The following is a 12,063-nucleotide window of genomic DNA, read 5'->3' as shown; positions in this document are numbered from 1 at the left end:
CTAATGGAGAGGCATTTCTACTATTGAATAGGGATGGGACTTTGCTAAATCTGACTTTGATCTGATATCTACCAAGTAATGTTGGGCTCAGTATCACTGAAATTGATATTGTAACCATTACATTTTACACAACAGTACTGCTTCTGCTTTGACTTTAATGGGGTACATGATAAAACTAACATAATTAGAAAAAAGCTTTACATGTGTGTCAATACTTAGCCTTACTGTCAGCCTCTATTAAACTATTGCATTAGCCTAGGCCTAAATGTTGGAATTCTTCAAAGAAATGTAAGATACCATCCATTAAAATAACGTTAGCAAGCAGTTATTTAACCACCATGACACAGTCCTGTCTAAAGGATGTATTCAACATGACCTTCTTTGGTACTATAAAGGCTATGTTTCAACACTTTGCTACTTCAATTTATTCAGTCTTTGGTCTGTGCATTGTCTGTATGGCCAGTCTACTGCTGCTTATTGTTAGTGTATGCTTTCCCCTGCTTCTGAAAGGTGTCTAAATGTGTCCTTGACCCTGCTGGTTATCTCACATACTGTAGTCTCTGGAGTGAAGCCAAATAGTGGGTGCTAATAACCTGGACAGTGTGTGGTGAAATGGACATTCATTCTTTTGCATATCCCACTCCCTCCCATGCCTGAGAGTTGGGTCACAGCATGGGATCAGCCATATTTGGCTGCGACCGGGGATGCAATTGGGGTTAAGTGCCTTGCTCAAGGCCAGATTGACAGATTTTTTTTTTTATCTCGTTGGCTTGGGGATTTGAAGTAGTTACTTGCCCAAGGCTCTAACCCTATTGTATTTAACTTAGGGGTATGGTACTGTGAGCAGTCCTAGTGGGGGATTTATGGCTTTTTCTGCTCCGCATAGTGTGTGCTGTGAGGGTGCTGGCTGCCCTGTGTGCAGGAGTGTGTTGTGACCTGCTCTAATGCTCAGAGCGAAGACAAATAAAATGGTTTCAATATGGAAAGCAGAGCATTGCACACCTCATTGATTCCACTTTATGGCCCAGTAATGGCTCTGTAGCTACCAGGCACCAGCTGTATTTGTTTGCTTTCCACATTTCCAAGATTGTGGCCAACTGGCCCAGTCTTTTTTGCTCGCAGGGAAGTGCAAGATAATTGGACATGTGCAGTTTCTGTCAAGGGGCTCACATTACTCTTTCCAATGGGCCACAAGACCTCCAAGAAATCCTGCACCTCAACAGATGCAACTGTTTTTGTTTAGCCATTTTAGTGAGTGTTTGTTTCACTGTGTGTGTGTGTGTGATTTTTGGTTGTTGTACATATTTGTGTGAAATTGTGAATGAATTTTTATCAGACTACTTAGACCTGGAGGATTTGTCAGCTTTGTCCTCTTGTTCCTCTGCTGTGACTGATTGACTATTTATTCACACTAAAGCTGTGATGTTCTTATCCCAGACAGCAGTTGTCAAACGCTAATTTTGACTCGCCTCCAATATCCCGGAAGACCCCGGCCTCATCTGTCAAGTGTAAAAAACCTAGACGGACCACGGGCCCCAAGAAGGAGGCCTCCATCTTCAATCACTTTTTCCGAAAGGGCCCCACAACCTCCACAACTTCTCTCACTACAGAGGCCCCGCCAGCACAGCAACCTATTCCCTGCAGAAAGAGACTGTCTGGCACTCCTCTACGTAGCCAAACAGTGAAGGAGAGCCCCTGTCCGACACAGACTGTGAAAGTAGACCCTGATCATCAGGTCTCTGGGAAGGAAGAGCCCATTGAGGACATACCGGCCCAGATGCTGGTGTCTGTGAAGATGGAGAAGATTGACTTCTCCATGACAGGGCTGTTGTCCCTGGCTGATTCACAGTCCTCATCACAGGACCTGGAGCCTCTAGTTAAAGGTAAGGCCTGCCTGCTGACTGACTGTCTCCAGGAATTATTCGGTGTGTGTGAAGACACTAATTCTATTTTCCATTGGAACATTTTGAATATGAGAGACTTGGCTGCCAAAACATAGTGTTTCTAATGCATACAGTATGGGCCTATGCTTAAAATGGAAATGCCCTCCATAGAGAAAGCAATGTTGGTTGTACTGTTTTTCATATTACTAGTTGTATAGGATATTCTTGTCCATTAAAGACATGCTCAGGACCTTTGGCGACTACTAAGTATTTCTTAAACCTCCCAGTTTGAGCTGGATGTGTAGTTCATACATGCATAATCTATGAGCAGAATTACTGTTTTACCTCAATTAACCACAGAATCCCTAGATTGAAAGCTACTGTTTTTCTGGAAGCTGTGCTGCGCTATTTTTCTTACATTTTTCCCCCATGTGGGACAGCCCCCTAGCAATTTGAGTTCTATCCAATGAGCTTCAGCCCCTCACCTTCTGAGTGACAGCTAGCAAGATGCACACACACAGCAGAGCGAGAGAGCAATGACATGATGCACATACAGTACCAGTCAAAAGTTTGGACACACCTACTCATTCAAGGGTTTTTCTTTATATTTACTATTTTCTATATTGTAGAATAATAGTGAAGACATTTGGGTGATAGTGAAGGCCAGGTCATCTGATGCAGCACTCCATCACTCTCCTTCTTGGTCAAAAAGCCCTTACACAGCCTGGAGGAGTTTTTGGTCATTGTCCTGTTGAAAAACAACTGATAGTCCCACTAAGCGCTAACCAGATGGGATGGCGTTTCACTGCAGAATGCTGTGGTAGCTGTGCTGGTTAAGTGTGCCTTGAATTCTAAATAAATCACCGACAGTGTCACCAGCAAAGCACTCACACACATCCTCCTCCATGCTTCACAGTGGGAACCACACATGCGGAAATCATCCGTTCACCTACTCAGCGTCTCAGAAAAACAATGCGGGTTGGAACCAAAAATCTCAAATTTGAACTCATTAGACCAAAGGACAGATGTCCACCAGTCTAATGTCCATTTCTCGTGTTTATTGGCCCAAGCAAATCTCTTCTTCTTATTGGTGTCCTTTTAGTAGTGGTTTCTTTGCAGCAATTCGACCATGAAGGCCTGATTCACGCAGTCTCCTCTGAACAGTTGATGTTGAGATGTGTCGGTTACTTGAACTCTGTGAAGCATTTTATTTGGGCTGCAATCTGAGGCTGGTAACTCTAATGCACATATCCTCTGCAGCAGAGTTAACTCTGGGTCTTCCTTTCCTGTGGCGGTCCTCATGAGAGCCAGTTTCATCATAGCGCTTGATGGTTTTTGCAACTGCCTTGAAGATACTTTTAAGGTTTTTGAAATGTTCTGTATTGACTGACCTTCATGTTTTAAAGTAATGATGGACTGTCATTTCTCTTTGCTTATTTGACCTGTTCTTGTCATAATATGGACTTGGTCTTTTACCAAATAGGCCCATCTTCTGTATACCCCCCTACCTTGTCACAACACAACTGATCTGCTCAAACACATTAAGAAGGAAAGAAATTCCACAAATTAACTTTGAACAAGGCACACCTGTTAATTTAAATGCATTCCAGGTGACTACCTCATGAAGCTGGTTGAGAGAATGCCAAGAGTGTGTAAAGCTGTCATCAAGGCAAAGGGTGGCTACTTTAAAGAATCTCAAATATAAAATATGTTTTGGTTTAACACTTTTTTTGGTTACTTCATGATTCCAAATGTGTTATTGCACAATGTAGAAAATAGTAAAAATAAAGTGAAACCCAGGAATGAGTAGGTGTGTCCAAACTTTTGACTGGTACTGTATCTGGACATATGTGATGTAGTAGGGGACCACTTTTTGGACCACTTTTGGGTGTTGAGCACTACCTTCAGAACTACTGGCTAAAAAGCATTCACAAGTACTGGATTATCCCTTAAAAATGATGGATGATTTCAATGCTGCATGGAACTCTGGCCACTTCACAATGTGTTTCTCCTTTTCTATATGTGTGTTTGTCTATAAATCCTGCTGTGTGTGTTTTGCAGTGGAGTGTCCTGTGTGTTCTGTGGGCATCCTTGAACAGTTCATCAACAAGCACCTGGACAGCTGTCTGACCCAAGGGGAAAAGAAGGAGAGCCTTAGGAGGTACCATTGAACACACATCTCACAGGGGTTCAAGAGTTCACTTTTTTGACGTTTCTACTTATTTTAGACATCCTTGACACTGATGACATCCAAACTAAGCTGAAACTTCAAAAAAGTGTCCCTTAGAATTCCCCTAGAATGTTCTATTAACTTTGATGTAAAGCTAGCACTAGGTCAGGTATGTGACTTATGTTTTGATTTATTTTAACATGTATTTGTGTTGTATATTTTGTTTAGATTTATGTTTGGGGAGATGTAATATCCCTTCCTCTGCTGAAAGTACTGTCTACTCTACCTTCAAATTTGAAGTCAACCTGGAAATGTTTATTTCTGTAGAAATCTAATGGAAGGTTCCACAGTAGGATAAATATAGTTCTGAGCTATTTGATTCTCCATCATAAACGGGCAAAGTGTACATGACAGCACGGAACCCTTGATTCGTGACCTTGATGTCAGAGTGATGGATTACACAAGTTCCTATACTCTTCAACACATTTGACCTGCCACTCAGCTCTGAATAGGAGCTGGTGATGAGTTTTCAATGCTACTGTACTCATATAAATACAGGCACTGCGTCTTGGTGATGAGATGCCATGTGGTCAGAACCTTGTCCTGTCCTGAATCCTCCTCATGGACTTTCTATCTGAAAGCAGAGATTTGAAAGTATACTTCACATAATGGTTAGTAGGAAAGGGGAACAACAACAGAACTGAAACAGAATTACTTAGAAAGCCCAGATAAAACCCCAATATATTTATTAGCCTAATGTGGGTGGTCAGCGCAGTAGTGGAAAAACCCAATTGTCAAACTTGAGTAAAAGTGAAAGTCACCCAGTAAAATCTTACTTAGTAAAAGTATTTGGTTTGAAATATACTTAAGTATCAAAAGTAAATGTAATTGCAAAAAAATACTTAACTATCAAAGTAAAACAATAACTAATTTCACCTTCCTTATATTACGCAAACCAGATGGCACAATTGTATTTTTTACATTTTATTTACGGATAGCCAGGGTCACACTCCAACACTCAGACATCATTTACAAAATCAGCATTTGTGTTTAGGGTTTCCGCCAGATCAGAGGCAGTAAGGATTACCAGGGATGTTCTCTTGATAAGTGTGAGTTGGACCGTTTTCCTGTCCTGCTAAGCATTCGAAATGTAACCTGTACTTTTGGATGTCAGGGAAAATGTATGAGTAAAAAGTACATTATTTTCTTTAGGAATGTAGTGAAGTAAAAGTTGTCAAAAATATAAATAATGTACAGAGACCCCAAAAAACATCTTAAGTAGTACTTTGAAGTATTTTTGCTTAAGTACTTTACACCACTGGGTAAGCGATAGCGAAGAGCTTTATACCATATACTGCTGCCAAGATGTCTGGCTCCAAATATGTGTCTGTTCTTACAAGTGGTAGCGGAGTGACTCCCGGCCTCTAATATAGTTTCATTACAGAGCCTCGCTCCGCCCTGCATATCAGGCCTTAGGTTAACCATAATAAAGAAAAGGAGAGCCTCACACTCTAGGAGCTCAGATGCTATAATTTAATAACCGTTGTTTCGACAGACAAGCTGTCTTCATCAGGGTAAAATGACAAACACTGTGGGTCACTAGTTTATATGGATTCGAAGGTTAACTATGGACATTAAATTTATGTTGTCTTCTTCTGTGGTGCCCTCCCTATGATGGACTCTTATTGGGCCAGCCAGAGGTCCGAGTGCTGCAATAACAACACTTCCTCACTGTAGTTCATCATGGAATGAATAATAGTCTAATGACCATGTTATAACAAGTTGTAAACTGATCTTCTCTATGGCTTCATATGGCACAGCTCCCTAGGTGCCGAGAGGAAGCCGATGAGGAAGCTGGTATACACTCTGCTGTCCATGCAGGAGCTGAAGAAGAGGCTGAAGGAGTGCCACCTCTCTGCCCAGGGCACCAGAGACCAGCTAGTCAGGAGGCACCAGGACTTTGTACTCTTCTACAATGCCCAGTGCGACGCCCTCGAACCGAAATCAGGTAAGAGCGCCATTTTCACTGTGTGAAAAATGACGATGACAGGGCGTCAACCTTGGCTGATGATACAAATCTGCTTTTAATTTCAAAGCAGTCTTCTGACCACCATAAATGTAGTTTCCTCCATTCAAAGCCATCGTTCTATAAATGTTTTGGCCATTTTTGACTCCAAGCTATCATTCACGATTGACGAACCTTTACAAGACAAATGTGAAATCACACCTGCTAGTTCCAATATGTGTGCGTGCGCGTGTAGCCGAGGTAATTTACAGCAGCCCAGTGTGGTGTGTACAGAGCCAGGCCCACTGACGACTGTGTTTGGGGAGAGCACTGCAGACCATGTCACAGCCCTGCCAAGTCCTCTCTGAGTTAGTATTTCCCCATGATGACACAGAATCTGCCTCTGCATGGAACGGTCAGAGGTTCAGTACAACAGAATAGTCATCTCTGATGGGAAGCAGTGTTTGAATGAAACACCAAGGTATGCTTTGAGCCTAGCACATGATTTGAGAGTCTACTCTTATCAAGACTTAAAATACTTGCTAGAGCTCAAATATTTTTTTTTGCCTTGACTTTTGCCATGCTTCTGTGATGTCTTGAGGGTGTTTATTACAGTACTTGTACATGCTCTTAGAATGTCAGTGAGTGACCTTGATACATGATCATGCTCGGTGTATAATGGCATGTCCTCCTAGACCTAGCTCTTGGCCTGTACTATCCAGTCAGTAGTTGGGCATGTCAGAGGATAAAGGCTATTAACAACACACTACTTAATATATTTTACCTCGGTGGACAGGTTCTCTAATCCAACAGTACCTGCTCAGACTAATCGACATGAAATGGCCAGAAGACGTGTGTGTACAAATCTCCCAGAAAAATGTAACTACTTGATAGTTAATGTGCATCTCTGGGGATACTTCATTTCCTCAGTCTCTGGGTCATATACCTTAATGTGGTAAAAACAACAGTTCACATAAACAAGCCATGTCTGTGATCCAGAGGGTCATAAAGGTCTCTGTTCATCTTCTTTCAATAGCCAAAGACATCGCCAAAGAAGTGGAGGCCAACGAGAGGGCCAGGAACCAACTGCAGGGGAAAACCAAAAGTGTACGTACCAAAACAGGATCAAAGCATCATTGACTAGCGCCACAGGACCACCGGATAGTTTCTGTTGTTCCCAACATGGCAGTATGTCCAATAAAAGGTGTTGTCCCTCGTAAACAACCTGGTCGAGTGTGTTCTTGAAGTTCAAATGATCACTTTACATGGTCTTTTTGTTGTCCAATTGTGTTGCAGGCTATGGTCTTCTCTAACAACCAAAGTCTGGGGCAAATCGATGAGATGCATTCAACTTACAGTAAGTCATGTCTGACTGGTACGCTTCCTCCATTGATCTGTTGTCAGTAGCTAGGTTGTTATCCAATTTTTGACAGATTTTAATGCTAATATTCTAAAATCTGCATAAAGAAAATATGCGCATTTTCCCACCAGTGGTGTTTTCATCAAACGGATTTGTTACGGATAGAAATCAGTGAGTGATGACGTAGTGCACACAATGTTATTTTTCATTTACCGAATAAAAAATATAAAGTTCAATGTGTTTCCATCGCATTTTCAGCTCTACCAATAGTTTTGTCACAAACTGTTGCGTTTAAATAGCAAATGTGCCTGATTTTGCCAACAGCATACAGTGCAGGTAGGCTGTGTGGGTAGGCTAGTCTACATGATGAGATTATTATGGATAAGAGCGAGAATATTTTATTTGTCAAACGGCAGTCAAGCATTGATCATCATGTCACCCGAATCAGACCCTCTATTTATTGGAATGGATCATCAAGATCAATGTACTCTCTCACCACCCTGTGACGTTCATCATAAGTTATTTCATCTGTAGCCTAAGAAATTGCATGGTTTCCCAAGTCGTAGTGGAAGGATCACACACCATATCATTGCGTAAATCCAAGTTTAATTCAATATGATGGTTATTATATGAATATTTGCGCATAAAAGCGTTTCCACTGCCATTTCTCGCAGAATACATTTTACCGACACAAAAAAATCCCCTGCATGTCGAACAAACAAATGTATCTGTCGGCACCTATAGATTTTGTACCAAAGCTTCCTGTTTCCATCACGGATGTCGTGATTTCTTTTTATACAGTATGACTTTATTTGCATAAAAACTGTGGATGGAAACGTGCTTTGTGAGTTCAGAATTGTTTTTTGAAGGCTTTTTCTCCATCGACTTTAGCACTGATGTGTATTATTGTCTACAATGGATGTGTGCGATATTAAGTTGACCGTTGATCCCTGTTTCGTCTCTCAGTGAATCTGAATGATTTCTCCTGGTGAGTCAGAGCTGACGTCACCTCAGTGAGGGGTTGGCGTAGAAATAGTTTAGCAGCATCACTGGGCTCTGAGTGTATTCTTACTCTGTTTGCACTGGTGCAAAGTATTCATGAATTTATCCATAGTTAACCTCCCACATCAAAAAATACTATAGTTTACTATAGAATATTAAAGTACTTACTATGGAATTCTGTAGTATGCTGTAGAATTCTAAACTGTAGTATCCCTCGGTCGTGTAGTGTTTACTTTAGAATTGTGTAGTATACTGGAGAATACTATACTACACACTGTAATATCCCTCTCGATCATGTAGTGCTTACTATAGAATGTTGTAATATACTGGAGAATTCTATACCCAAACACTGTAGTATCCCTCAATTGTGTACTGATTACTATAGAATTGTGTAATGTACTGGAGAATACTATACTATAGTGCTTACTATAATATTTTTGTAGAATACTATGCTACACACTGTAGTAGCCCTTGATTATGTAGTGCTTACTTAAGAATGTTGCAGTGTACTGTGTAGAATACTATACTAAACACTGTAGTATTCTTCTACCACATAGTGCTTACTTTAGATTTGTTTTTATCGATTGAACTGTTAGCTGCTAGATTTGTCGATGCTTTTTTTCATTTGAACGTGATCTCCTTGGGGAGCTCATGCCAGTAATTTTCCTCTGAGGTTCCCCCCTCGATCATGTAGTGCTTACTAATATAATTTTGTAGTATTCTTATTTACAATGACCGCCTTTGTTCTTAACTGACTTGCCTAGTTAAATAAAAAATAGATACTAAAACACTGCCGGTGTTTATTATTTCAGAGTGCTTAGTCATTCCAGTCCACTAGAGTGGTGCACTCACTTTAGTCCTTGTACCAGTTTAGGAGAAGTCATCTTCCTCTGAGAGCTGTGAAGTGAATCAGGCCAGAACCAGAGATAAGAGGAGCAGCTCTGTCACATACACAGATCAGATCAATACAGTGGGAGTGCAACAGGGGTGGACCATTGATCCTGCTTAATGCCCTCGTATGGCTAAGGACCCACTTCAGCGGAGAGAATTGCCAGGAAGACCATAAGCTCCCCTGGTCCCTGGTGGCTGTGTGGCTGTATACTCTGAGAAGGCCTCTAACTGTGATGAAGTGATTAAGCATCAGGGACTCTCACAGCAGCAGACATTACACCATGAAGGAGGGAAACGTTTAGGTTTACTGGGGTGTTTCAGTGTCTTTTTGGTGAATAATTCTGACCTGTAATAGCCTTTACCCAGCGGGACTTAATTTATGCAGAAGAATCTGAGACAGATTGTGTTTGCCTTGCCTCTTGGGCAGACAGACAGACAAAGAGAGAGCGAGAGTTTGTAAGGGGACCGTATGGCACTTTGCAAGGTTAAGTGGCTGTGATAGCCAGAGGAAGATAAAAGGTGGGTGGAACTAGAAATAGCTTGGTGGTGCTAACTTTGCTAAATATGGAGATTGAAATATTGATCTGACTCATGGAGGGGTGTATTATAAATAGCTGTCTTAAATGAAAACAGTTTGATTAATCAGACCAGAGCCGGGCTCGCCCGTCCCCGCGATGACTCACTCCGATGGCTGTTTAGATCAGTGAATGGGCAGACACCAGGGATATGGCGACACACGCACAAACACAGAGTGTTGGCCACATGCAGTATGTGGTAGCAGTCTCGCTTTCTCTTCCAAACGTTTGAACAAGATTGGCACACTCAATGAATGTGCCTCCATCAGTGTGCTATTGTTGTGTCATTGAACAGCAAGGTTGCGAGCAGGACCCTAAAACAATGCCAAACAGAACTCTGTCAATGGAGACCAGTTATTTTTTTTTCTCTCAGTGAACTTCAGCTTTTATTATAATTATTATTATTATAATATATATATATATATCTCTATCGATCAAAATCTAATCTAATCCAATCCTATCTATCTATCTCTACACACACATACACAGTTGAATTTGGAAGTTTACATACACCTAAGCCAAATACATTTAAACTCAGTTTTCACAATTCCTGACATTTAATCCTAGTAAACATTTCCTGTTTTAGGTCAGTTAGGATCACCACTTTTATTTTAAGAATGTGAAATGTCAGAATAATATTAGAGAATAATTTATTTCAGCTTTTATTTCATCACATTCCCAGTGGGTCAGAAGTTTACATACACTTAATTAGTATTTGGTAGCATTGCCTTTAAATTGTTTAACTTCGGTCAAACGTTTCAGGTAGCCTTCCACAAGCTTCCCACAATAAGTTGGGTGAATTTTGGCCCATTCCTCCTGACAGAGCTGGTGTAACTGAGTCAGGTTTTTTAGGCCTCCTTGCTCGCACACACTTTTTCAGTTCAGCCCACAAATCTATAGGATTGAGGTCAGGGCTTTGTGATGGCCACTCCAATACCTTGACTTTGTTGTCCTTAAGCCATTTTGCCACAACTTTGGAAGTATGCTTGGGGTCATTGTCCATTTGGAAGACCCATTTGCGACCAAGCTTTAACTTCCTGACTGATGTCTTGAGATGTTGCTTCAATATATCCACATAACTTTCCATCCTCATGATGCCATCTATTTTGCGAAGTGCACCAGTCCCTCCAGCAGCAAAGCACCCCCTCAACATGATGCTGCCACCCCCGTGCTTCACGGTTGGGATGGTGTTCTTCGGCTTGCAAGCCTCCCCCTTTTTCCTCCAAACATAACGATGGTCATTATGGCCAAACAGTTCCATTTTTGTTTCATCAGACCGGAGACGTTTCTCCAAAAACTACGATCTTTGTCCACATGTGCAGTTGCAAACCGTAGTCTGGCTTTTTTTATTTCGGTTTTGGAACAGTGGCTTCTTCCTTGCTGAGTGGCTTTTCAGATTATGTCGATATAGGACTCGTTTTACTGTGGATATAGATACTTTTGTACCTGTTTCCTGCAGCATTTTCACAAGGTCCTTTGCTGTTGTTCTGGGATTGATTTGCACTTTTCGCACCAAAGTACGTTCATCTCTAGGAGACAGAACACGTCTCCTTCCTGAGCGATATGGTGGCTGCGTGGTCCCATGGTGTTTATACTTGCGTACTATTGTTTGTAGAGATGAACATGGTACCTTCAGGGATTTGGAAATTGCTCCCAAGGATGAACCAGACTTGTGGTGGTCTCCAATTCTTTTCTGAGATCTTGGCTGATTTCTTTTGATTTTCCCATGATGTCAAGCAAAGAGGCACTGAGTTTGGGAGGTAGGTCTTGAAATGCATCCACAGGTACACCTCCCATTGACCCAAATGATGTCAATTAGCCTATCAGAAGCTTCTAAAGCCATAACGTAATTTTCTTGAATTTCCCCAAGCTGTTTAAAGGCACAGTCAACTTCGTGTATGTAAACTTCTGACCCACTGGAATTGTGATACAGTGAATTATAAGTGAAATAATCTGTCTATAAACAATTGTTGGAAAAATGACTTGTGTCATGCAGAAAGTAATGTCCTAACCGACTTGCCAATACTATAGTTAACAAGAATTTTGTGGAGTGGTTGAAAAACGAGTTTTAATGACTCCAACCTAAGTTTATGTAAACTTCTGACTTCAACTGCATTTTAATTATTATTATATATTTTTTTTAAGTTAACTGCAGCTTGCTCCTGTGCCCTTGGCAG

At 41.2% G+C, this 12,063-nt stretch overlaps 1 protein-coding gene across 5 annotated transcripts in view; it reads left to right on the top strand.

Moving 5' to 3' along the window:
* LOC106583181 (E3 ubiquitin-protein ligase RAD18) overlaps positions 1 to 12,063 on the top strand; it is a 99,752-nt gene that overhangs the window by 16,559 nt on the left and 71,130 nt on the right. For 3 of the 5 annotated variants that reach the window (XR_006761306.2, XM_014167080.3, XM_014167078.3), the window contains exons 5-9: positions 1,438 to 1,883; positions 3,945 to 4,044; positions 5,874 to 6,061; positions 7,095 to 7,165; positions 7,355 to 7,415. Coding sequence is in view for 2 of the 5 variants with exons in the window: in XM_014167080.3 (XP_014022555.1) it covers positions 1,438 to 1,883; positions 3,945 to 4,044; positions 5,874 to 6,061; positions 7,095 to 7,165; positions 7,355 to 7,415 (866 nt within the window). In the remaining 3 variants the exon portion in view is untranslated. Of the gene's footprint in view, positions 1 to 1,437; positions 1,884 to 3,944; positions 4,045 to 5,873; positions 6,062 to 6,854; positions 6,938 to 7,094; positions 7,166 to 7,354; positions 7,416 to 12,063 lie in introns of all 5 variants that reach the window. The other 2 variants (XR_001323457.3, XR_014382173.1) reach the window with 1 other exon arrangement.

Source organism: Salmo salar, chromosome 22 (assembly GCF_965601325.2).
Source record: "Salmo salar chromosome 22, fSalSal1, whole genome shotgun sequence".
Classification (NCBI taxonomy): Eukaryota; Metazoa; Chordata; class Actinopteri; order Salmoniformes; family Salmonidae; genus Salmo; species Salmo salar.
Note: the sequence above shows the minus strand (reverse complement) of the source record. Positions and strands in the feature narration are given on the sequence as shown.